Here is a 26,537-nt window from a genome sequence, read left to right as displayed (position 1 = left end):
TTTACCCATTTACTCAATGTGATCCAGTCAGCCTGACAACACATTGTTCTAAAACAAAGAATATTTCCCCCCAGTTTTGTTCAGCTGGTCCAATAGGAATGGACTGACAAATTACTTGGAACACTTGCATCTTGGTTCGTAGACTTAAGTTTGTATAAAGCATAAAATATGTCCATGGTAACTCTTCTGAAAAGTTTTTTTTAGGTTTATAGTTTTTTTCATGTTTCTTTGGGCTATTCTGATCTTTGGCTATTTTGTCATGTTGACAAACCTAAGAAAAATTTGTTCTGACATGCACCTTTACCCAGAATTCATTTATGAAGTGGTTCTGCCCCATTTTCTTCTATCACGTCTGATACATCTCTGTCCCTTCGTACTTAGTTTGTTCCATAATAACCTAATTCACCTGTTTTTCCACATTAGTGATGCTAATATGCAACCTAACTATAGAGTACACTACATTGCTATTTGACTATTAAGGTGTAAGATAATCTGCAATCATGTTAAGCAAATAAGTTCCAGTTTGTATGCTTGCAGCAAACACAGTTTCCTATATCTTTTGTCATATACTGTACCAAGAGTGTGACATCCCCAGTAAAATATATTTGATTCACAGATGATAACTCCAATTGTTCTTTTCCCAAAGGTTATTTTTCCCTTTTTGGAATGACATTGTTCTTTACTGATGTATTATTTGTCTGTGCCTACAGAGGAACTATCAACCTGACAGTGGAACCTATCTGTTGTATTTGTTGTGCATAAACTTTTCTGTTCTTTTAGCCTTTACAGTCCTCCAAGGAACAGAGGCTCTCTGCAGATTCATTTCAATGCCTTCTAAAGAAAGGTCAAACACACTTTGTTTCTGATATTGGCAAAGACAGGAATAAACAGTAGAGCCACATTAATAATGACAAACTTGTATTGTTAAGGTTAGTAATGAAATGAATTTGGTAATAATCCAATATGCAGAATTGTGGCGAAGAGGGTTGCTATTTATATCCAAGTACTACAAGTGTAAGGTTAGTGTAATCTTGTTTCGTATAGATCTAGCTACGTACGTCAGTCATGAGCTTTTTATTCAGAATAAACCCTCCTTCTCAACACGTGAATAAATAAATGGTTAATTCTTCCTTATATTTTGCAGTAATGGTAACAAATTATAGTGTTAATTTCAGGTATTTAAATCAAAATATTGTGTGTATTTCTAGTTTTTCATTTCCCTTCCCTTCAGTTCAAGTTCTAATTCACCCTAGTATCCTATTAACAGAGAAGAATGTTGAGAACTGTAAAGTGGCAAAGGTTGTGGAACAGGTTTTTCATGCTTTTAATAATCCTTGGGATCAGTCATTATCCCAAATGTATAGCGGAGATCCTGCACATTTGTAATATACGTCTTCATTATGAAAGCCTTTATTTTTAAAAAATGAATACAAATTATGAGACACAGTTTTATATATATGTATGTATATATGTGTGTTGTATTTGTACTGATAAATAAAGGGAGACTAGTATAGATCTATTTCAAGCTATTTAGCTTTCATCAGCTAGCCATACCCTTACTGGGATTCGAACCTGTGCTGTATTACATATTAGGCAGTTGTGTTAGCCACTAAGCCACAGGTTCTCCTCCTTTATCATATATATATGAATCAAAAGTTAATTTTCTTCACTAATAAATATTTGAAGGGAATATTGATAAAGAATACTTAGATGATATCTAAATAAGATTAGGCATTTAAATAAGCCACACATTTTTATTATTTAATTATACTCTTGTTGAGAAACACACTATTCTCATGTTTATATCTTTATCACAGATTGTATGAAAACCATGGCAGATGCGTAGATTGGCCTACTTTCTTTTTTGAATTCACAGACTGATAGAGTTTCTTGTATGAAGTTTGGTAAAGTGCTAGAAACTCAAGGTTTAGCTTCCATGAAGTGCATTTCCTAGCAATAATTTAGAATACAGTCAAAAGTTCATTCTTGCTAGTAGCCAAAACACAATGTATCCTGTTTAGGGATACTCAGCTATCTCAAACAGTAGTCAGGATATTTATTGCTCAAAATTTACAATAGCTTTGAGGTTTCATTAAGTAGATTTCTGAATGAAATTTCCTAGTATATATCTATATATGCCACATTCTTATTGAAAATTCAAACTGTAGTACTATATTAAAATAATACTCTTTGGCATTTATGTTTGTATCCTTAAATAGGCAAACTGTTATTTTAATGTTTAATACAACTCTAGAGCAAGTAGGAAGAAAAAAAAATCTGTAAAATGACTGCATAGTCATAAATGCGACCAAAGAGATTGAAGAGGTGGACCTAATGCAAGCTTTCTACTGAAGCACACCTTGAATGGATTAGTATTTCCTCCTGTCAGTGTGGATCATTGCATAAGTACAGCTATTCTGTACTATGTGGATTAGTAATGTGTTGCAATATTAATTAGATACCAAGACTGTTGTGAATGAAAGCTATAAACTACAATAAATTCCACCCTAGTAAATTAATTTTTTAAAAAAATACTTGGCAGGAGTAGGAATAACTAACTTCTGATCTGGGCATGACTTCTTATTCTGCTCTGTATTCAGATTTATGGTGAGGGGGATGTAGGGTGCGTTGTTGTTGTTTTGGGGGGGATTTATGTTGGCAAGAGGAGTCAAGTTTGTTCATATTATGATTCTAGCTCAGCTGCTGGAAGAATCGCTTGGCATGAGCCACCGTCTCCTTCTGAGCAACTGTTATCTGAGTAGGATTCAGAACCTGCATAGAGAATTGGGCACAAAATGAGTTGAGCTTGTTCCTTTGCTCAAGGGTGGAATTATGTGTGAAATTCTTCCCTACTGAGATCAGAGAGACCTTTATTGAAACATGCTTGCAATTCATGTTTTTATTATATAAAGGGATTGGAAAATGTATGATTGAAAAACTGTATATAAACAGTCTTTTTTTTGGGGGGGGGAATGAATCACCAACTTGCAAAGTATTCAGTTTAACAAATCTGATGTCTATTACTTTATTTGCATTGCAATTTCAATACCATTCTACTCTTAAAAAGATCCATGAGTTAATTGTTTCAACATAAAAGTAATTAGTTTGGTGTAGTGGTTAAATGAATGGTTTAGAAATCAGGAGTTTTTGAGTAAGTCCCACCTTAGGCATGAAAGTATCTGAGTGACTTTGAGTTAGTAACTTCTCTTGACCCAGTTCATTTCGCAGAGTTACTGTTGTGTGGAAAATAGGAGGAAGAAGAAATATTATGTATGTTTCCCACCTTGATTACTTATAAAGTAATACGGATGCAGCTAAAAAGTATAAACAAGTAGACATATGCTATCCATAGGAAAACAATAATGTGAACTAGTAGTTCAAACTGTATCCATACATTTCAATTTGTTGAAAATATACTAGCAAAAATATCCATGACTTCCATGAACAGTAACTTTGGTAACACTTATTGTTTATATCTGTTACATAATATGAGAACCCAAGACCTCCAAGTTTTTTAATATGATAAAAGAAAAGAGTTGTTATATGACAGTAGAGTAAAACCTAACTATTTCATATTAATTAAATAATTAAATAAAACTTAACTTATATCGTTATTTTTTATATCTATTGTTAAGTCTTACTCAAAGCTCTTGTGAGGCCCATGCATTATAATATACCACATGTACAGTTGATCTGAATAATGCTGAAGTGAATTGGTACATACATAGCAGTGGGGGATGGGGGGTGGGGAAGCTAAAAAGGCAAAGAGGCAGCAACCACATAAAGAATTCCTCTGAAAAAATGCTTCTTTATCACTATATTTTTAACCTATTGTTTTAAATGCAAGAAGTCCTCAACTTATAACCATTTGTTTCGTTATTGTTTGAAGTTACAAATTACAACTTGTAAAAGTGAAGTTACAACACTGAAAAAAGTGACTTATGAACAGTTTTCCCCTTGCAACCATTGCCGCATCCCCATGGTCATGTGATCAGTATTTGAGCTGCTTGGTAAGTGACATGTATTTATGACAGTTGCACTTAACAACCACATGATTCACTTAACAACTGTGACAAAATGGTTGTAAAATGTGGCATCACACACCTAACAAATGTTTGGCTACCTGTACATCTGCTTCCTTATTGGAAGCCTTAATATTGACTCTTGAGCCTCAAAACTCAAGGACATTGCTAATCATCATGGGATAAAGAAGGAAGACGTGGTGTACGTATCGTAACATAAGCTATATCCAAATCCACGAAACAATTGAAAATTGACAAATTGACCTAAGGAGCAGGCAGCCAACTCCTGTGAGTCTTCCTATTCCCTCAGATCCTTCTAATGGATGTGAGGCTTTAAAGTAGGATTTACAAGCGGAGGTCAAAAGCCAACACCTTATAGATCTCTCCTCTTCAATGGAGGAGATTTTTCCCCTAAGAACCCCCAGCCGCAATCTGCTCAGCAGCTGCAGTTATTCCTGGACAGTAGTGCTGATACTACCCTGATAAACCTAAAAAATAAAACATAACCGACTTTCTAACAAGGCAACGTTTGCAGATAGCACAGTCATTTGGTTCTCTCTTTGACTTGTTGTCCACACTTAACATCAGAGGGAATTCCTTAAGAGAGTTCTTTTGTAAAACTTAACTGAGAACCAGTCAAAAGACCCTCTGCAAAATCACAATATCCGTGAGAGACAGATCCCAATGATCATGTAATCAAGGGAGACATTTAAATCACAAGTACTATCTAAAGCCTAAACGAATCATTATAGAAATGTTAAATAATTCATCCGATTCAGGATGATGAGGATTAAAAAACAATTATCTTTAATTCAGTCACTATTCAGCCGAAAAATAGTTGATTGGTTTATAGCAGGCTGGGTGGCTTCCATCTTGTAGAGGCCAAGAGTGAATTTTACTTACATATAGGCAATGCTCAGTTCCCAGGTGGTGGTTTAAAATGAGGCCTATTATGCACAGGTTTTCAATATTTATAAAACACGTGTTGTGCTCAGAGGAACTCCTAAGCCAAAGTTTCCACAAGAGTATTAAAGAATAAATCTGAACTTTAGACACCAGTTCTGCCAATTTCTGAGGGAATACTGCCCAGATCAACAGTTTGTTCCACCTACTGCAAGACAATGCACAGATGACTTCTGAGAAAAAGAAATCCAATTAACTTTTAATCCGATTAAAAGACTGGATAGCTTGAAATTCTAATGGCAACATTAGGAATTTCTAGACATTCTAGAATTTCATAAAATAGCCAGACGTCTAATTGGTTTTGTTTTACCAAAGTAGTTGCCATCGCTTTGAGAAGAGTCTTGTTGATATATATATAGCTTCTCTGGCCTATGGAATCTAGGTGTGCAGATCATCAACATAGAATCTCCTAGAGCAGATCCAAATTCCTTCACACAGCCACCTATTAAAATATTACAACATCCAGAAACTTCAAATAATAAAAAACTGGATGCTGCTGATAGCCAAAGGGGAGGTATTGACTGCCTAAAATCCTGGGAGCCACAACCTGAGCCAGGTGCTGGGCCGCCCCACATGAGATGGATATTTGCAGGTAAATATATCCAATAACTTTAATATGTTCCAGCCAACCAGGCGAACCTTTGCCACAGGAACCACAGGAAAACAAAACGGTTGCTAAGAGGAATCTTTTCACCAAGTCCTTTAACCAAGCTTGGTTCAATAGCAATTGGCACATATCCAAGAAACAACTAATTTTCTGCTATAAGGAATATAAAAATTACCTGGTATAATTTTCATTTCAATCTATTGCTTATCCAGTTTTGCAAAATGCCCAGATTTTGATAGATACACAAATAGGGTTAGTGCTGACCTGACCTTGCTCCAAGGAAGATCAGGAATTACTGGCCAGAGTTATTGAGGCTAGGTCTTGTAGAAAAGAAAGCTGCAGAATAAGAATAAGAAGTATTCTGTACCTCTGGGATAGAAGAAAAGCATGTTAAAGCTAACATGCAAACATCATGTCCTTCTAGAGAAGAGGACCTCCTTTAACCCAGTATATTTCTTGGTTTTAATAAGATAGGAAGCAGCTGTAGAACAGTAGAACGTAAGAGCATTCTAACCGGGCAAGAGCAATGTATCTTAAAATATATAGTGAAAACAAAGGAGACTATATCATTTTGAGAGCAACATGCTACAAATCTTCATTCAAATACAGTATAAAACTTTTGCCTCTTGGTTAACTTCTAATTACTCTAGTAGATGTTCCAGCTGGCAGAAGGAGCCAAGAAACAGTGAGCTTCGCATTTTGCATAGGTACAGTACTGATAAATAAAAATTCAGGATTCTGTGTATCAGACACATATCTTGCTTTTCCAGTGAGCAGTGTTGACCTTACACTGAGATTGATTTCCCAGCCACAACTTATAGTTTTCATAGGTGAACACTGTACCCTTTCATAAAACTGTACAATTTGGAATCTTTTATAAATTAATATAAACATAATACTTGCATGTAATTATTTATTGTTCTATATGCTCATCAGATCATCAGAACCTAAGCCATTGCATTCCCTTTTCCACACATAGACAACCCCGCGAGTTGGGTTGGGCAGAGAGAAAATGGCTGGGGCAAAGTTGTCAAGTAAGCTTCCGTGGGTTTTATGGATTCCCTGAGAGGGAGCTAGAACACAGACAGCCTCATTGCCCCAAACATCATCCCTGTAGCAAAATACTGACTCATGTTGATCTTTGCATATATGTTTGTTGCTCCAGAACCTGGTTATGAAAATGCATGTATTGAAATCAATGTTGCAACCTTTGTCTGGTTTACAGTTTAATATATCTTTTATGGGAGTTTAAAAAATAAACAGGATTCTAGGATGTTTGGGTATCTTTTGATTATGGTACAAAATGATTACAAGATTTGTATAAACTTTCTTCTAAGAACATGCTGGTTTCATTACAAAACCGTAGATTCCCTTCCCAGCATATAAACACAGGGAGAATCTAAAGATGGCCACAAGTGTCACTGTTGCCTTTATTTATTTTTTTCCCAGCAAGCTGAATGCATTGTTCAGAATCTCATTTGTTGATATACTGCAAACAAATACAGCTGTATTTACTATAAAGATTCATGCTGTGGAGTTGAATAGATCAAGGATCAATTAAATCTTTTATTTGGAGATTTTCAAGTCCCTGCCTTCCCTCCATTAATTAAGATTTCCCTCCTGTGAGCTAAATCAAACAAAGCAAAAGTATGTTTTGGCATGGGATAGGCTTGTTGTTTTGTAAGTCCTCAAATATATATATTTCTGTCTTGAAATTGTTTGTTTTATGTATATTTTTATCTTAACCTTGCACAAATAAACATTTAAGTATTATTAAGGATTGTTAATTTGTAATTCCTCTTCAAACCATTAAAGCAAATGAAATATCCTGATTTTTTTTATCTTACCTAGCATTATAATATGCTGTGGTAACTAGAAAGCACTTAGCAAGTTGGGTTTTTTCTCCATATTACAATCGGTATTAATTAAAATATGAAGAGAAGAAGAGTGAGTTTGCGCACATTTGCTTCCTGTCTCTTAATCATAATATAATTGACATCAGGACACAGTCATAGATTTCTGATGGATAAATATCTCCCAAAGCAGCCTACGCAGTCTAGACAAAGCGCCCTGTGAGTAAAGATCAAGGATAATATAAATATGAGGTAGGGTTTATGAAAGAAGCAGCCAAAATGCTAACTGTTTCACCAAGTTGAAAAATCCCTGAGTCTCACATTTCTCACATTTTAGTGGTAAAAACATCTTTTCGTTTTCAGTGTAAATTTGTTATAATATGTATTTTGCAAGGGTTTTTTACAACCATATTCTGGACATATCCTGTATTTGTAGTATTGTTCAAATACCTGTTTTCCATTCTGATTAAAACTAAGGGCAAACTTTTATAAGGCATAACTTTTCAGGGCATATAAAAAGTAGTGGCTAAATCTTTAGTGTGATAATGTGTTCTGTTAATAATGAAGGTAGTATTTGGAAGAGCCTGTTGAAGTTTTCTCCTGATTTCACATTACAGAGAAATATTTCTGAGCAGCTTGTATATATAAAATAGTTTATGCTTTTAGGAAGTGTAGTGTTATAAAATGTTGAAGAGGTTTCTCTTGTTTTTAGTCATTCATTTTATTTTCAACTCCCCCCCCCCCCCCTCCCAGCCCGGTCCTTTTTCTGGTTTTTCTTTCTACTGAATCAGAGTCGGCTTTTATTGGTATCCCTGGTTAAGTTTTTCCATCCTGTTTTGAAGTAGAAACACGTTCTACTTTTGTGTTCTTGAAGGAGACTAAAAGCATCATGCTTAATTTCCTGTTATTTCTATAGACAACTCTTTCCTGATTGCAACTCTCTTCCTCCTTGCTACTGGCATAAGCTTCTTTCTAGCTTAGGAGCACTTAGATGTCACCTCATTCAGTTCATGCAGCATTGGCCGAAAGAACAGCCTCGGGCTTCTATTCCTCATCCCTTCCATAACTCTGCTAGTACCATGGAGAAAGAGCTAGATTGCTGTGAACATTGCCAGAAACTGACACTGAATCCCTAACGATAGCAAGAAACAGTCTGGTTGAATTCTATGTCGCTTCTTCTGCATCTGAACCAAGAAGAGAAGAAGTGAGATTTGATTTTGGATGCCTGTATTACTTTTCCATGAACTCCATCATGAAGTCTTAACACTTTTAAAGAGGAATAAACATTTGTTTGTTACATTTGTTACATTTATTACAATAATAAAGCCGCCCATCTTTCAACCAACTCTGGGTGGATCCTATTTAAAATTTAAGAGACATACAAAATCATTTTAAAACTATAATTTTTAATTATACACAAATGCTGGGAGAATGTACATGTTGAACCTCCTATTATTGATGCAGATTTATTTTCTTAACTTAAAGTTACATTGGCAAAGTTGACTTTAAAGAATTTGGAAAATATTGTTAGTTATTAGTTGATATATTGGATTTATATGCAACTGAAATAGAAATTCCTTGTAATATATTTTCTTAAACAAATGTTATCAGGCTAGTAGTAGCATTCCCTCATGCACCTAGGACTGTGATGGCGAACCTATGGCATCCATATCACAGGTGGCACGCAGAGACATTTATCAGCGCATGGGAGGTGTTGCCCTGTCAGCTGGCCAGCACGCATGTGTGCACTAGCCAGCTGACTTCGGCCTTCTTTTGGGGCCATTTTTCGTCCTCCTGAGACTTCAGGGAGCTTCTCTGAAGGCTCCGGGGGGCAAAAACTATGGACAAACTGGAAGTCACTTCTGGTTTGCTCGTAAGGCTGGTTTTTGCCCTCTGGAGCCTTCAGGAAAGCCTCCTGAAAGCTCCGGAGGGGAAAAAGAGCCCTACGGACAAACCGGAAGTCACAATTCCCAAACTTCTGGGTTCCCCGTAGGTCTGTTTTTCACCCTCCAGAGCCTTCTGATGCCTTCAGGAGGCTTTCCTGAAGGTTCTGGAGGACAAAAACCGGCCCTACAAGAAAACTGGAAGTGACTTCCGGTTTGTCTGTAGATCCGTTATTTGCCTTCCGGAGCCTTCAGGGAAGCCTCCTGAAGGTTCTGGAGGTCAAAAATCGGCCCTACGGACAAACCGAAAGTTACCATTCCCAAACTCCCGGGTTTCCCGTAGGTCCATTTTTCGCCCTGCGGAGGCTTCAGGGAAGCTCCTGGGGCCTCCAGAGGGCGGGGGAGGCTGTTTTCGCCCTCCCCAGGCTCCAGAGGCTTTCAAACTGTGCCAAAAACTGGGGGTGTCGCTGGTCGCGTGTGCATGCATGCGGGGGAGTCGCATACGTAGCATTATGGATATGGCACGCCCGTGCATGACCCCCCCCCCTTGTGCTCCCCCCGCTTTTGACACAGGAGCCAAAAAAGGTTCTCCATGACTGACCTAGGATATCATTTTGGAATTATGTTTCAGAACCACCATGACAACTATGGTCTTGTCCCAGGTAATCTCAGATCTAGCACATCTAATTAGAGACAAGCCAGACGTCTTTATCTCTGGCCTCCTGGTGCAGGATATTGAATATGTTTTGACATATCGGTTATTGACCTAGGTGAGTTTTACTCCTCCTAAGATGCACTCAGATTCACACGTGAATCCAAAGCCACTTCTCTCAGTAACCTAGTGGGCAGTTCTGACGAGTGCCTGGTTATCTTCTGGGATTGGAAATCAGTTCAAGCGCTTGATACAATTGCCGCTTAGTTGCCTCTGACAGCTAATTCTGAAGATCATTTTGATTTCTGAGAAATTGTGAGAATAAAGCCACAGAATGACATCTGGAGCACTAATGGGAGAGAATGAAAAATGAACCTGATTGAGCATCTATTCAGTCCAGAGTGTGGTGATAAGGCTAGAGAAGCATCTCCATCATAATTATGTCAGATGGTAACCATCCGGTGGTACTGATAAGGCTTCAAATTTCCTTAGGGGATGCTGTCTTTTTACATACACTTTACAAGTAGAAATCATTGTCAGAGTTTTGATTCTAAACGAATTAATAACTATGGCAGCATCTATTAAATGAGGTTCCTTTTGGCCTGCAGACACTGATGAAATGGATAAGATCTGTGGTTTAAACCGTATCCACCCATCAGGAAATGGACCGGTAATAAACTGTGTCTTATTAGAGAAAGAAGTTATGTCAATAGACTTGAAGGAAGCTTTCCTATGTTTCCTTCAAGCAATGTACCTCTTTCCTCGACCTGGCCTTATGAGATGCCAGTCTCCCAAGTTTTCGTTTGGGGGTAAGGCTATTGAAAATGCGGTGGGGCATCAGTTGCAGAGCACTCTAGATAATTAGATTTTTTTAGATCCTTTGCTATCAGAACAGTTTACATCAGAACCTAAATGGGGCTGTGTACTCCATGTGGTTCTGTTCTATCTCTTGGAAGACTTCAGCAGCAATAGACCATGCTAACCTTCTGGGCCTCTGCAAGACTTGGGGATTGAAGTATTGTTTCATGATGATTTTGCTCCTTCCCTGAGCCATTGATAGGGGTGTGGTTTGAATAGAAGTTATGCTCAGGGGTCCCCTTTGTGACACACGGCCCAGGGATTGTCCTTCTACCCACTTCATAATATGTAAAATAGAATAACAGAGTTGGAAGGGACCTTGGAGGTCTTCTAGTCCAACCCCCTGCCTAGGCAGGAAACCCTATACCATTTCAGACAGATGGCTATCCAACATATTTTTAAAGACTTCCAGTGTTGGGGCATTCACAACTTCTGGAGGCAAGCTGTTCCACTGATTAATTGTTCTGACTGTCAGGAAGTTTCTCCTCAGTTCTAAGTTGCTTCTCTCCTTGATTAGTTTCCACCCATTGCTTCTTGTTCTGCCCTCAGGGTCCTTGGAGAATAGTTTGACTCCCTCTTCTTTGTGGCAGCCCCTGAGATATTGGAAGACTGCTATCGTGTCTCCCCTAGTCCTTCTTTTCACTAAACTAGACATATCCAGTTCCTGCAACCGTTCTTCATATGTTTTAGCCTCCAGTCCCCTAATCATCTTTGTTGCTCTTCTCTGCCCTCTTTCCAGAGTCTCCACATCTTTTCTACATTGTGGTGACCAAAACTGAATGCAAATATTCGAAGTGTGGCCTTACCAAGGCTTTATAAAGTGGTGTTAACACTTCACGTGATCTTGATTCTCTCCCTCTGTTGATGCAGCCTAGAATTGTGTTGGCTTTTTTGGCAGCTGCTGCACACGGCTGGCTCCTATTTAAATGGTTGCCCACTAGGACTCCAAGATCCCTCTCAGTTACTACTATTGAGCAAGGTACCACCTATGATGCCTTCTGGTGCCTTGGAGAATAGTTTGACTCCCTCTTCTTTGTGGCAACCCCTGAGATATTGGAAGACTCCTATCCTGTCTCCCCTGGTCCTTCTTTCCATTAAACTAGACACGCCCAGTTCCTGCAATGGTTCATCCTATAGTTTAGCCTCCAGTCCCCTAATCCTCTTTGTTGCTCTTCTCTGCACTCTTTCTAGAGTCATATGCATGAAATGTTACTGAGTACAATGGCAGTTTCTCCTCTGCCTCCTTTTATACCCAACAAAATCAAGGTTATTTTGAGTTTCTTTCTCATCCCTCTCTCTTTGCCAGAACCGAGTTGTCTTTTGTTTTCTTTAACGGCTTTTGCCAAATTTCTTTTCCCATTCCTCTACATCATGCTGCTGATCAGGGGTGGGTTTCTCGCCCCGTTCCAACCGGATCGGTTGGAACGAGGCCGGCGGCGTCCTCGCGCACGCACGCGGCATCCTCGCGCGCGCACGCGGCATCCTCGCGCACGCACACGGCACGCGCGTGCACGCACGTGGCGCGCACATGCGTACTAGCGTCTGCGCGATGCTCCAGCTGCTCCTGGAGGATCGTGCAGGCGCTGTATGCGTTCTGCGCATGCGTGGAAAGCGCAGAATTCGTAAAAACCGGGTAAGGAGCGGGCGCGGGTGTGCGGGCGCGGGGGGGGGCTTCGCCGTTCCCGGAAGTTACTTACTTCCAGGTTCGGCGACCAACCGGATCGCAGGGACCGGTGCGAACCGGTCGAAACCCACCCCTGCTGCTGATAGTCAGCAACTGGCTGGGGAAGCCTTTATCCAGTATTGATTGGTGCATCGCTAGCAACCCTTCTTGGAGCTGGCAATGTTAGCTCTTATATTACTTTGTGACTACTGAGGATGGCTGCAATGCATTCCGTATGTAGCAATATTTGCTTGGAAATTGCTTTGTGCAAAATGCGGTACCTGGTTATGAATGGGTGAGAACCTTCATAGACATATAAGCACATGTGCCATAATTCCTGCTCTGTTTTTGGTGTTGCCCTCTATTTTATGGATATCCCCCTTATTGTGTTAGGCTGGTGTACGATTGGAGGACATTCTGGAAATTGTTTAAAAAGGAACATTTCCAGAAGGTGTTTGGGGAATAACCAATTGGTGTTTGCAATTTTTTTGAAGATACAATACCTTGGAGATTACAGCAGCATACAAATTAAACAGGCAGGCAGGCAGAATTCCTGTCTGTATTTGCCATGCACAAATAAGAAATTTGCAGCTGGTTGAAATGACAAGAAATGGAGCACATTGGCAACTGCTAAAGCATTTCATAATACTTAGGGAATATGCATGCATGCATGTTTCCAAACACTATTTCTCAAACAGTCTATCTGAAACTATATTGCTACATAATCTATGCAAATAATAAAACATGCTGTAATCACTGTTTAAAGAAATTTAGGGAATGTGAGAGATAACATTAGGTGCTTTTCTTCAAACTTGGAATGTGACATTAGTTTTTCTTGCATCGCTTGTCTTCATAGCTTTTGATACAATTTAAACCATGGCAATACCTAACAGGCTAATCTAGTTATCTCTGTAAATCTCCTTCAAGGTTGTCATAACTAAGTACCTTCTCTTTTCCTGTTTTTCATGCTGTTTTATGGGGAAGGGACCTTGTGGGCCACACACTTAAACTTGAACAATGGGTTTTATCCTCATTCCCTGCTCCTGATCTTCCTGAATACTAACTATCTCCCCACCCTCCACAATCTCTTAGTTTTGGGGGATAAATTGGAGGAGGGGAAAGAAAATAAAATCGATTAGATGCCATTCTATCAGTGACTTGAATTTTTTAGAAAAAAATTCAATGAATTATACCATTCTTTGTAAATGTAAGTTATTTTCTGAAGCGGTTTATATTTGTATTCTTTCTTCTGTTTATTGACTTTGGCACTAAAATGCATTCTTCAAGTGGCCCTGTGATCCCATAAGCTTTGGACCACTTGGCATAACATAAGTAAGAAGAAAATAATTACTGTATAATTTAATGAAAGAGCATTTTCTCACCAAATGCTAAATGTATATTGCGCAAATGTTTGTTTATATATAATTTGAATTATAAGTGTTCACACAGATAAAAGATAAACGTGAGCAATATCAAGTAAGATTAAAGAACAATAAAAAAGGAAAATGTAAGGTGGGAAATTAAGAAAAAGTAATTAAGAAATAGAAAAATAAAGTTGTATAAAGAAGTGACTTCCAATCTTCTTTACATCAGTTACAAACTTAGCTTCTCTCTTCTCTCATTAAAGTTACAAATGCTTTTAATATGGTTTAATTTATTTTTTCTGGTTCCTTAATACAAATTTGCCTAAAATATACATCATGTTTTCTAAATAAGCTTAAGTAATTTTAATAAGCTTACAGTTTATTTTAAAGATACACAGCAAAGAAGTATAAAGGAATTGATCACCTAGTAATTCTCATAGAAAATCTGATCTCTTATGTATTTCTTTATAGCCCCTAATTTTATTTATCACATTTAGAAACCAATTTAGACTCTCCCCCTATATATTATATTTTTTCCTCATTTTCTAATAAATTACATGAAAGATTTAGAGCAAAACCAAGGATTTTCTTGGGTTTGAGTGTTGTGACCATTGAATAAATGTAGACATCTTGATAGATTATCCTACATTAAAGCCAGAGGTTCCGTGTTGGAATGTATCCCATTTACCACAGAGGCAAAGTGGGAAGAGTTGGAAATGCTTTTTAGGGAAGGTATATCATCATCCCAAGTTTTGTCCTTGCTTTATGCCAAATTGTATGTATGGCCATCAGCTCTGCTGTCCCTCCGCCTTTACTGATCTTCAACCTTTCTATCCGGTTCCTTCTTTCCTCCCTTGGATTTCCATCAAATAACTAATTATAGCTTGTCAGACAGAATCTTTTCAATGTTGGATTATACCCTAAAACACTTAGCAGTTGTGATAGTAAACACATGGGGCAATCCTGTTCTTAAACATTTAAATACAAAAAATAAAGAGGATGGTGGTTTTTTTAAAAAAAATTCTAGCACTAGTTGAGAATAAAATTATTTCATGGTCTTAGCCATGAAAACCAGCTGAGTAATTTTGAGCTAGTCACTTTCTCTCAGCCCAGCATACCTCACAGGGCTGTTGTTATGGGGAATAGGAGGAAGCTGTGTTGGATGTGTTTGCCATCTTGAGGTATTTATAAAGATAATAAAGGAGGGATACAAATACATAAATTTCATAAACTGATGTGGATATTATCCATCTCTAGTTAAAAAGAGTAGTACCATACAATATTTCATTAATCATCTTCACAGTTTTTGAATTTCTTTAGCCGACTCTTCTACCAATCAAAAGCAATATATTTCTGGCTTTCAAAATAGATTTAATAAATGGGTTGCTGAAAAAATATTGATCTTTTTAAAAATTATTTTTAATATTATGCTCTTGTGAAGTACCTTTGCTAACGTATACATGCGTCTTCTCTTTCTGTATAGGAGGGAGCTTCAGCGCGAAAGACTCAGACCCCAGCAGCGCAGCCTGTGGCAAGGCCAGGTAAAAGGAATAGGCTCATCTATGCTCTTCTAGTGTGAAAGATAAACTCTTTATTTAAAAAAAACACTATGTCAGAAATGCAAACCAATCTTCAAAGTCACTCTGACTTGCTGTGGGGGAAAAAAAACTATGGCAAAAAACCTTCCAACTTCGCAAGATTTTTTTTTGAGGGTGGGGGGGGGAGGGTGAGAAGTTGGAAGGTCTGAATTTCTGATATATTTTTTTTACCATAGTCGCACAGACTACTTTTCTTGTCTTGCACATGCAGCGGAGAACCAGAGCTATTAGTGGACGAATGTGGCTGCCTTGTGAGGGGGGGGGGGGGTAGCGACCTGTCTGTGTGTGGGGGGGGGGAGTGGGAGAGAGAGAGAGAGACACCAGCCATGGATAACTCTCCAAGGTTGGATCAGCACTCTCTCTCTCTCTTTCACACATACACAGACACACGTGTCTCTCCTCTCCCCCAAGGCAGCCACAACACAAGGTTTTTGGGGTCAGGGAGAAGACGGGCAAGGTTTGGCAAAGAGCAAGAGAGGAGCGATAAGCGGCTCCCAACCACCCATCCTCCCCCACCCACAGCTGTGTTGGGTGACAGTAGATGAAGGGCAGGATCCAAGAGAGGGAGGGCGCCTGCAGATTGGAGCTACAAAAGGCCGGTGCTTCTTGGAGCCAGCTGCAGGAGTCCACAGCGGATCAGCTGCTTTGCGGAGGCACATGGGGGCTCCTGCTGCTTTTGCAGCCACAATTGCCACACTTCTTGGAGACCGACCAAGCTCTTGGTAACATTGTCAGGCAAGGAGGCACAAGGGGCCGGTTCCTCTCCCCCCCCCCAAAAAAAGACCTAGCCATTTTTTTCAGGGGTCAAAATAAAATAAGACCCAGTCTTATTTTCGGGAAACACGGTAGGGTTCTCTACCATATCATATTATTGCTTGTTAACCTGCAGTATCCGGGATTTTAAGAAGTAGTATGTTAACCTAGCAAAAAGTATAATGTGATCATATTCTGAAAAAAGCTTAATCATCTTTCAGTACTAGTAATATTTATATGATCCCACTGTATTTCATTTCTTGTGGTGCATTTCAGAAGATAGTGCTTGATGTATGTTATACATTATATACTTTAATAATGAATATCGTATAAGTACTTCAAAGGCTGAATAATGACTATCTGGCTTCAGGTTTATCATCATTTGTGTGGAATATGCCTTTAATTGATTATTAAAAAGTAATATAATATAAAGGCTAAAAAACAAAATAAAATAGAGTTCTATATGAGTTCTATAATGTCTCAATGGCACAGCCCCAATTAAAAACAAAAAGCAAAACACTCTCTTCAACTTTCATAAACAAAAGTACTTGCAGGATTTTTTCCAGTAATAAAGAAAAAAAAACTGCTGGTTAAATAGCCATCACTAAAAAATATTTATGCTTCCATTCTAAAGTATTTAGAATGTGTTGCTAAACTTTCTTCTAAAACTGATTTCAGAGTAGAATATTAATGTATTTGAAGTAGCATAATGTTGGGATTTTTTACTGGTTTTGTTATCTCTGCAGTTTTGTGCCAGTGCTTAGAAAGGTCATCCTGCCTGTCATAGTTATCTCACCAGGGCTGTTGAGAATAAGAATGTGCTTGGAACTGACAAGCAATGATATGAAGAGAGTGGAAATAGCAAGGACTGAAATGCATCTGGATAATTTTTGGATAACTGCCGCACATGAGGTCACACTGCCAAATGCGATTTCACACATATTAACTGAAAGCTCTGCAGAAGGCTTCATCAGGACAAAAGCAAGCCCATATCAAGATCCACCTTCCATAATGTGGGACACAAAGAAATAAAATGCCAGAAGGCACCTGGTGCTTTCCCTCAGGGGTTCTCTAGGGAAAAAAAATGCCTACATTTACTTAGTATTTTCATCTATTTATTCCCTATCATTTTTAAATATGAATTTCAACACAGTCTCGTAGGCCACAAAGTATTTGAAGTCAGTATGATCTGATCCACAAACCTTGGATGTAAAATCATTACATTGTATTGGAAAGGCCAGCACCCAATCCCAATACTTCTAGTCTATTTTTCAAGCTTATTACATTCATTTTTATTGTATTTTTTATTTTCTAGAGTCACCTATCGTCAGTTTGGGTCAACCATAAATTTAATTAACTTTGTCCTACCACTGCAATAATACCAGGGCCAGGGCTGAAATCTGTGGCATCTTTTTTGTACTTCATTCCTGCTAGATTTCAAACTGTTGATTAATCTGTGCATTCATTTAATTGCCATTTTGTCAGACCCATACTTTGCTAGCTTGCTAATCCATGCTTTAATTTCTCAAATGTTTTTGCTTAAATTAATATGTATCAACTTGTATACTACGACTACTACTACTATTACTACTACTAAAGTTATCTAATGCAGCAAATGCTGGCTGGGGAATTCTGGGAGTTGAAGTCCGGACATCTTCAAGTTCCCAAGGTTGAGAAACACTGATCTAATGAAACAATGAGATACAGTTAGGGTGCATTTGCCCCCTTCCAATCACCGAGCCTATCAAAGCTCAGCCAGACAATCAACAAATTTCTTCACTATTTTTGATGACAGTTTATTTGTCCTTGGTGCTAAATTTGTTCAAAGTAAAAAGGCATCTTGGTAATGTTTCTGTTAATCTCAAGCTTCAGTTTTGTCCTTTCAATCCTTTTTTTACAGTTTTCTAGTAAGTTTTGTCTGCAGAGTTCAGTCAGTCTTCACATCTGTTTCTTAAGTCACAACTAGTAAAAAGGTTTTTTTATTCTTTCTTATTCTTATTCCCTATTGGTTATCATAGGACTAAATTTTGCTGCTAAACTCCCGTTTGTTTGCCTAATTTGTTCCCTTAATTTACTCTTTTAAAACTGATTGTATTGTATCTTTCCTAATGTATCTGAAGCAGCCTCTGCTTACTCAGCAAGGACTATTCAAATGTTCACTTAACACACAATGCTTTTTGGTCGTTAGCTTGAACATTTTGAAACAAAAGAAGACACAGGTAATCCTTGAATTACATCGCAATTAGGACCAGAATTTCCATTGCTAAGCAAGGGCATTTGTAAAGTGAGTTGTGCCTGATTTTGCTACCTTTTTTTGCCACGGTTGTTTAGTGAATCACGTCATTAAGTGAACCTGGCTTGCTCCATTGACTTTGCTTGTCAAAGAAGCCACTTGGAAAGGCGATCACAAATGGTGATCACATGACAATCAGGATGCTTGAACAATAATAAATACATGCCCATTGACATTGATCCAAATTTTGATCACATGATTGTGGAGATGCTGCAGTTGTCATAAGGTTAAGTACTGGTCGTAAGTTACTTTTTTCTGGTGCCAGTGTATTTTTGAATGGTTGTAAGTTAAGGACTACCTGTACTGTTCTTATAGTTCTGAAACCCCATCTTAAGATCCCTTTTATCATATTCATCCATTGTTAATAATTTAGCCAAATGAGATGCAAGAATCAAAACTGATAGTTGAGTCCTGACTGAAGCAGAGGTGCCTTTCATTTGGTAGTTGAAAAGAAAGGATATTCTTATATACTTAGGTCAGCAAAATAGATTTAAAGGGTGATTGCTAATTTTTCAGGTAATTTAGTTAATCCAACAACACAATATTGTTATTTTTGTTAGTAATATGTTATTTACTTGCAACTCTTCCACACCGAAGCCTTCAGGGACCCAAGGCATTTAATACCCATGCTCCTTTTTGTCTCTGAAATATTAAGCACTGGAATTATATGCTTTGAAAGTGCAGAGAGCATTAACAAAGAGGGAAATTTCATTAATTCAAAACTTAATGCATCTATTCTGTGCTTTTCCCCCCCTATAGTTTCTCAAGCAAGACCTCCTCCAAATCAAAAAAAAGGTGAGTTGTTTTCAATTTTACAGCTGTTTTCATCTTACCAAATTGACATCTTCCATTATGGATTTGTCATAAATTTATTAATTAGCATTTAAATTTGTATTTTAGTATAAATGTTCAGCCAGAGCTTGAAAAGTTTGTGATGATGATGAAAATTGCCTTTTATTTGCTTTAAAAATATGTATCTTTCTATAGGATCTCGAACACCAATTATCATTATTCCAGCAGCTACCACTTCATTAATTACTATGCTTAATGCAAAAGACCTTTTGCAGGATCTCAAGTAAGTAACTAAAAAATGCACAGGGTAAAGTCTCTTTTCAAGAATAAATGAAACATGTTGGCAGCCTTAACTAGTAGGGCCTTTGTGGAGTTTTGGGTTGTGCGTCACTTGCAACATTCCTAGATTAGAGGCTTTGCTCGGGGTCCACTCATGCCCTTCCTTGTAATCTCTAGTTTAGATTATTGCAACATATTGTACATAAGATTGCGGACATATCCGTTTTTCAGCATATGCAATACCACTGCGCCATCCTCTTCACTGGCTTCCAGTATGCTTCTCAGTAGAAATCAAGGTGCTGATCTAAGTTTCCATGGCTTGGCACTGGGCTACTTACAGGATTGTTTCTCCTTATTTTTAACCATCAGGTAAGGAACTTCAGCTGGCAAGGCCCTGCAGGAGGACCTTTTCTGCTGTGGTGCCCTCCTTATAAAACATCATTCCATTTGAGGTTAAGTCAGCCTCCACTCAGCTGGCCTTTTGCAAGGCCTGGAAATCCAATCCAAGCCTGTGGCCCCAGGAATATGATAGAATTCACCCTTTGCCTTTCTTCATATTTATGAAGCTCTTCTTTGTGGCAGCCCCTGAGATATTGGAACACTGCTATGTCTCCCCTGGTCCTTCTTTTCATTAAACTAGACATACCCAGTTCCTGCAACCGTTCTTCATATGTTTTAGTCTCCAGTCCCCTAATCATCTTTGTTGCTCTTCTCTGCACTTTTCCTGGAGTCTCCACATCTTTTCTACATCATGGTGACCAAAACTGAATGCCATATTCCAAGTGTGGCCTTACCAAGGAATTATAAAGTGGTATTAACACTTCATGTGATCTTGATTCTCTCCCTCTGTTTATGTAGCCTAGTATTGAGAGACCGCCTCCTGCCGATTACCTCCCTCAGACCGATTAGATCTCACAGGTTAGGTCTCCTCCGGATTCCATCTGCCAGCCAATGTCGGCTGGCGACCCCCCGGGGGAGAGCCTTCTCTGTTGCAGCTCCAGCCCTCTGGAATGATCTCCCTGTCGAGATCCAGACCCTTACTACCCTCCCGGCCTTCCGCAAAGCCACCAAGTCCTGGCTGCTCCAGCAGGCTGGGGGGCCTGTGAAACATCCAGCTCCACGGAAATTGTGAATGTTGCGGTTTTGTTTTTAAAATGTTGTCTTTGTCTAGTTTTCCCCTTTCCCTTGTCTATTGTGAGCCGCCTGGAGTCCTTCAGGAGTGGGCAGCATACAAGACAAATAAATACAAATACAATTGTGTTGGCTTTTTTGGCAGCTGATGCACATGGCTGGCTCATATTTAAATGGTTGTCCACTAGGACTCCAAGATCCCCTTCACAGTTACTACTATTGAGCAAGGTACCACCTATACTATACCTGTGCATTTCATTTTTCTTGCCTAAATGTAGAAGCTTACTCTTTTTCACCATTGAATTTCATTTTATTAGATAGTGCCCAATGTCCAAGTTTGTCAAGATCCTTCTGTATCTTAAGCCTTAAGTCTTCTGGAGTGTTGGCTATTCCTGCCAGCTTAGTGTCATCTGCAAATTTGATAAGTTCCCCATTTATTCCCTCATCCAAATCATTGATGAAAATGTTGAAGAGTACTGGGCCTAAAACAGACCCTTGGGGTACTCCACTGCATGCTTCCCTCCATGTAGATGCAGTTCCATTGAGGACTACACGTTGAGTGTGGTTGGTCAGCCAGTTATGAATTCATCTGGTGGTGATGCTGTCCAACCCACATTCTTCTACTTTATCTAGTAGTAGGTTATGGTCTACCTTATCAAATGCTTTACTGAAGTCCAAGTAAAATATATCGACGGCATTCCTCTAATTTTGTCACTTTGTCAAAGAATGCAATAAGATTAGTCTGGCATGATCTGTTTTTGACAAACCCATGTTGGCTTTTGGCTATTACTTTGTTTACTTCTAGGTGTTTGCTAATTCGTTGCTTGATTATCTTTTCCAGAATCTTCCCTGATATTGTGGTCAGGCTGATAGGTCTGTAGTTTCCTGGATCTATTTTTTTTTCCGTTTTTTGAAGATGGGAACCACATCAGCTCTTTTCCAGTCCTCTGGTAGTTTCCCGGTGCTCCAGGATCTCTGAAAGATATAGTTCAGTGGTTCTGAGATCTCGTCTGCCAGTTCCTTCAGAACCCTGGGGTGTAATCCATCCGGTCCTGGTGATTTGAACTCGTCTAGGGTAGACAGGTGCTCACCTACCATTTTCTTCCCTATTTCAATTTGTGTTCCTAATCTGATTTTTGTGGTGCTGTTTTTGATAGGTTGGACTGTTTTATCCCTTTGTGTAAAGACAGATACAAAAAAATGAGTTAAATAGTCCTGCTTTCCCCCCTTTGCTTTTCACTTTTTTGCCACTTTCTCACTTTATTTTATTGTAATCCACCCACAGCCACTCATGAGAGACAGCTGCTAAATCAATACATAAATGCAAATGAAGTAGATGCCATTTTATAACAACTGTTTTATTGTAAATGAAAATTGCATCTCAACAAAACAAATGAAGAAATGCACTCAGAATTGAACAGAAATAAGGATTTATTTTTGAAGTCAATTGTTCTCTAGGGTGTCCTCTTCTTGGACATTCAGTTGTTTCTTGGCTGCATAATGTTTTTCTATGTTTAGCAGATAGTTCCCATATTAAGCACAGGAGCCATTAGATTTGAACTGATTTCTCCTTATTTTTCAAAGAACATGCTTTGCATATTTAACCATTATTAATAAACCATGCAAGGCCAGCATTGAAGTGGTATACGTGAGGGACGTTCATGAGACTCTAAAAATTGAATATGTAGCACTCCAGTACTGAATATAGTCAGGTCTTCATTCTTACCTGCTTTACCAGCATTATGCAAATGCTTTCTCCCTAAATCATCTCAGTGAGCTAGTGATAAATCCAACAACACAAATAAGTACTGCATATATTCTGTGCTGATGCACTATGATTTTCAGATCTAAATTACAATACGATGTGCCAAAAAATTGTATTGGCTGACCTATGGAATTGTGAATGTAAAATTGAGGGAGGCGTACAAGTTCATTGACTTGAGTTTTGGAGGACAAGCAAGATATTAATTTAATGTTGACAATGTGGTGTAACAGTCCATATTTATTGTTACAATGAGTTATGAGTTATGAAAGTTTATTTATATGCCGCCCTTTTCCCTGGGGGGACTCAGGGCGGCTTACAACTCAAGGGGGAGGGGAAACAAACATTTAACACGTAAAACAATACATAATTAAAAGCACAACATTCATACCATTCGGGTGGGTTACAGTCTTTAGCCCCAGGCCTGACGGGATAGCCAGATTTTAAGGGCTGTGCGGAAAGTCTGGAGGGTGGTGAGGGTACGAATCTCCACGGGGTCGGAGCTGCCACCGAGAAGGCTCTCCTCCGCGTAGTTGCCAGTCGGCATTGACCGGCAGATGGAACTTGGAGGAGTCCTAGTCTATGGGATCTAATCGGTCGCGTGGAGGTAATTGGCAGTAGGCGGTCTCTCAAGTACCCAGATCCACTACCATGAAGGGCTTTATGGGTGACAAGTAGCACCTTGAAGCGTATCCGGAGATCGACAGGTAGCCAGTGCAGCTCGCGGAGGATAGGTGTTATGTGGGTGAAGCGAGGTGCACCCACAATCGCTCGCGCGGCCGCATTCTGGACTAGCTGAAGTCGCCGAATACTCTTCAAGGGCAGCCCCATGTAGAGCACATTGCAGTATTCCAGTCTAGAGGTCACAAGGGCACGAGTGACTGTTGTGAGAGCCTCCCGGTTCAGGTAGGGTCGCAACTGGTGCACCAGGCGAACCTGGGCAAATGACCCCCTGGTCACAGCTGACAAATGGTGTTCAAAAGTCAGCTGTGGGTCCAGGAGGACTCCCAAGTTGCAGACCCTGTCTGAGGGGTGTAATGTTTGACCCCCCAGCCTGAGAGATGGAACATTTGCCGAATTAATGAGAGGGAAACACAACAGCCACTCGGTCTTATCTGGGTTGAGCACAAGCTTGTTAGCCCTCATCCAGTCCCTACAATGCCACGTTATAGATAAATCTCCCACAATGAATGCCAACACATTAATTAAAAGAAAAAATAAGACAACTATCCTTTTACCTTTTCAGTTGCAACAGTGACTGGTGACCTTGCTTGAATTGTAATGGCTTGAAGCTCTAATTAGCTGGTGAAGGGAAATTCTGACTTTGTAAAAACAGGAATTATAATCAAACGAAAACTTTCTTCAGTACAGACATATCCTGCATCAATTATTCCTTATATGTGTTTCAGGAATCGCATATAATCAGAGAGAATAGTGAAGGTGTTCCCTGGTCCTGTTTCTCTCCCCCCACCCCAATTCATTCAAAACTAGAGATTGCTCATTTTTTTCCAGGTTTTTAAAAGAAGAATAGATATACCATATTTTTGGGACTATAAGACGCATTGGAGTATAAGACACACATTAGCTGTAGAGGAGAAAAACAAGGAAAAAATCTGCCTCTTCTGCCCGTTTGCCGCCGCCATGGCCTGTTTACCACCGCAGCCCGTTTGCCACCACCCTTTCACTGCCAATTGCCGTGATTGGGCAGCGGTGGCAATTCCCATCGCCTAGAACAGCTGATCGGCACCACACCAACCTCGCCCCCCCCAATCCAGAATATTCGCTCTATAAAACGCACAGACATTTCCACCATCATTTATGTAATTGTTAGGAATATATTTCTAACGGTTGGGTTGGCAATAAATCATGTAACAATGCTATACCTGTTTCTTTAAAGCATACTGTAAAATGTGATTGGTTGCTGATTTTCCTCCATCGGCCATAAGAGGGAGCCAGAATGACTGTTAGCTCTCTGTTTGATCTGAGTGCCGTGAGCTATTGTAAGTTTTGCAACTGCTAGCAAACTTTGTGTACCAGACTGATTATATGGATACTGGACTATGTTATTTGGATTATCCCTTAATTGAAAGACATTGATGACTGACTGTCTTACCTGTGTATGACTCGGACTGTTTGATGGACTCTGATAGCTCTATTTCCACGAAAGTAAAAGCCTATTTAAACTACAGTGTCTCTGTATGCTGGTTTGTGTGTTCTCCAACACAACTCTCACAACGCTTCTCTGAACACACTTGCTCTCCCAACGGGGAGCTTACCTAACAGTAATAGTTCTCCAATAGTGTAGTCTAGTGATCTGAATAAAATAAATGGTAATGAAGTACTATATAGTGTCATTTTATAATTGCTACTTTCTGTACCACATCATTTTTTTCTATATGTGCTTTATTTTATTTAGATGAGCAACAGAATTGTTGATTTATCAGTTTTAAAAAACCTTTATAAGATTCTATCTTAAAATTGTAGGATATGAAAGTTCTACAGGAAGCTTAAATATACTTTATTATATATTTTTCTTTTATCTGGGTTTTTGACTGATACCTTGGTAACAAATATGGGTTTTAATTTTAGTTCAGCAGGGTATGGGACATGGCAGAATGAATTGTTAGGGAAAAGCAGCCGTGGAAAAGAGTTAAATGTTCATCCTTGGCCCTTTTCTACTCTAAATCACTCCTCATTATTATTTTGCCTCAATATAGAGGGATCTGGCCCCTTGCCTCCATCATTAGTTTGATGTTTTACCTCTTTAGAAACAGTAAAGTAATCAATCATATTTTGCCTTTTAGATGTTTTTCAGTATCTATAACAGATATTGGTTGTTGGAAAGTAAGCAACTCAAAAATTCAAGCAGAATTTGCTGTTAATCTTTTTTATACTTTTTTTTTGCACCTCATGAAGCTGTATTGATTGTTTACTGTTAAACTGTCCCTCTATCTCCTATAAGTGTACCATATTTTGTTATTAAAGGTTTGAGATATTGAGGAATCTTACTCTGTTGGAAGAGAAGTTGGTGTGCAGTATAATCATGATTGATCGTCTGTTCAAGTAATTTTCATTCATTTATTTAAGTCCACATTCTGTTTTATTGTGGATCCGACATCACTTCCAAATCTCTCTTGCTATTTTCCATTTCATTCCTATAACCTGTGCCTATTATTCTGTGTATTTGGCAAAGAAGAATTGAAGGAAGAAATAACAATTTTTCATTGAAAGCATTAAATGTTTCATTGGATAATTGTTGGATCTTCACAGTAGGGCTCCAACAAGGAAACAAGAATTATAAAGAATTCTATCTGGGGGTTTTACTGTCAGGATTAGGAATAAAATATAGAATGTTGAAAACTGATAGAATTTTGAGTCCTTAATTATTAGTAAGCTGATGAAGGAAGAGTCTTTTTAAACAATTTGAATTTTGTCTTGCTGGGCTTTTTGTAATTAACTTCCATTCACCAATGAACTCCTTTCTTATATTCTTTATTTATGTTCAATATTCCTTCTACTGTTTTTTCCAGTTTCACCAGCAATCTTTTACAAACATTTAAAAGAGTTTGTGCAAAACAGAGAAACTAACAAAATATGAAACCACTTGCTGAACTCTCATTTGCTTTCTCTCCATTATTTGCACAAAGAAGCCTTTCAGTTGCATTGCCATGGAAATACTAAGATATCTTGAAGGTGATTAGGAAAAAAGGAAGTCTTTCAAAAAGAGGTTTCTTCTCATATGATGGCATGCTTGCTCCCTAAACATAAATACACGTTAAAATGATCTTTCAACATTTTAGGTTTTTGTTTCCCTATTTCAGTAGCTTGATTTTATTTGTATTATACCGGTCTATCAAAACCTATTTATTTCATATTGAAAACGCTTGTCAGTCTAGAGTGTGTGGTTTTCTTATTTAACTTCATATTTGTTTGGAAACTTCCGCAGCAGACCACAAGCATTAGCTGATAAATTCAATTTCTTTAGTTAAACTGATGGAAATTAACAGGGCATTTAGTTATGATTATGTTACTATTGACTGTCTCTAAGGAGAAGCTATTTATTA

At 38.6% G+C, this 26,537-nt stretch overlaps 1 protein-coding gene across 1 annotated transcript in view; it reads left to right on the top strand.

The window, feature by feature from the left end:
• Window positions 1–26,537, top strand: part of CDC73 (cell division cycle 73) — a 93,838-nt gene that overhangs the window by 56,896 nt on the left and 10,405 nt on the right. Inside the window, exons 11-13 of the mRNA XM_032226614.1 lie at window positions 15,349–15,406; window positions 19,269–19,304; window positions 19,497–19,584. Coding sequence (XP_032082505.1) covers window positions 15,349–15,406; window positions 19,269–19,304; window positions 19,497–19,584 — 182 coding nt within the window. The remainder of the gene's footprint in view (window positions 1–15,348; window positions 15,407–19,268; window positions 19,305–19,496; window positions 19,585–26,537) is intronic.

The sequence above is a fragment of the Thamnophis elegans genome, chromosome 11 (assembly GCF_009769535.1).
Source record: "Thamnophis elegans isolate rThaEle1 chromosome 11, rThaEle1.pri, whole genome shotgun sequence".
NCBI classification, from domain to species: domain Eukaryota; kingdom Metazoa; phylum Chordata; class Lepidosauria; order Squamata; family Colubridae; genus Thamnophis; species Thamnophis elegans.
This window is presented reverse-complemented; position numbering and strand designations above follow the sequence as displayed.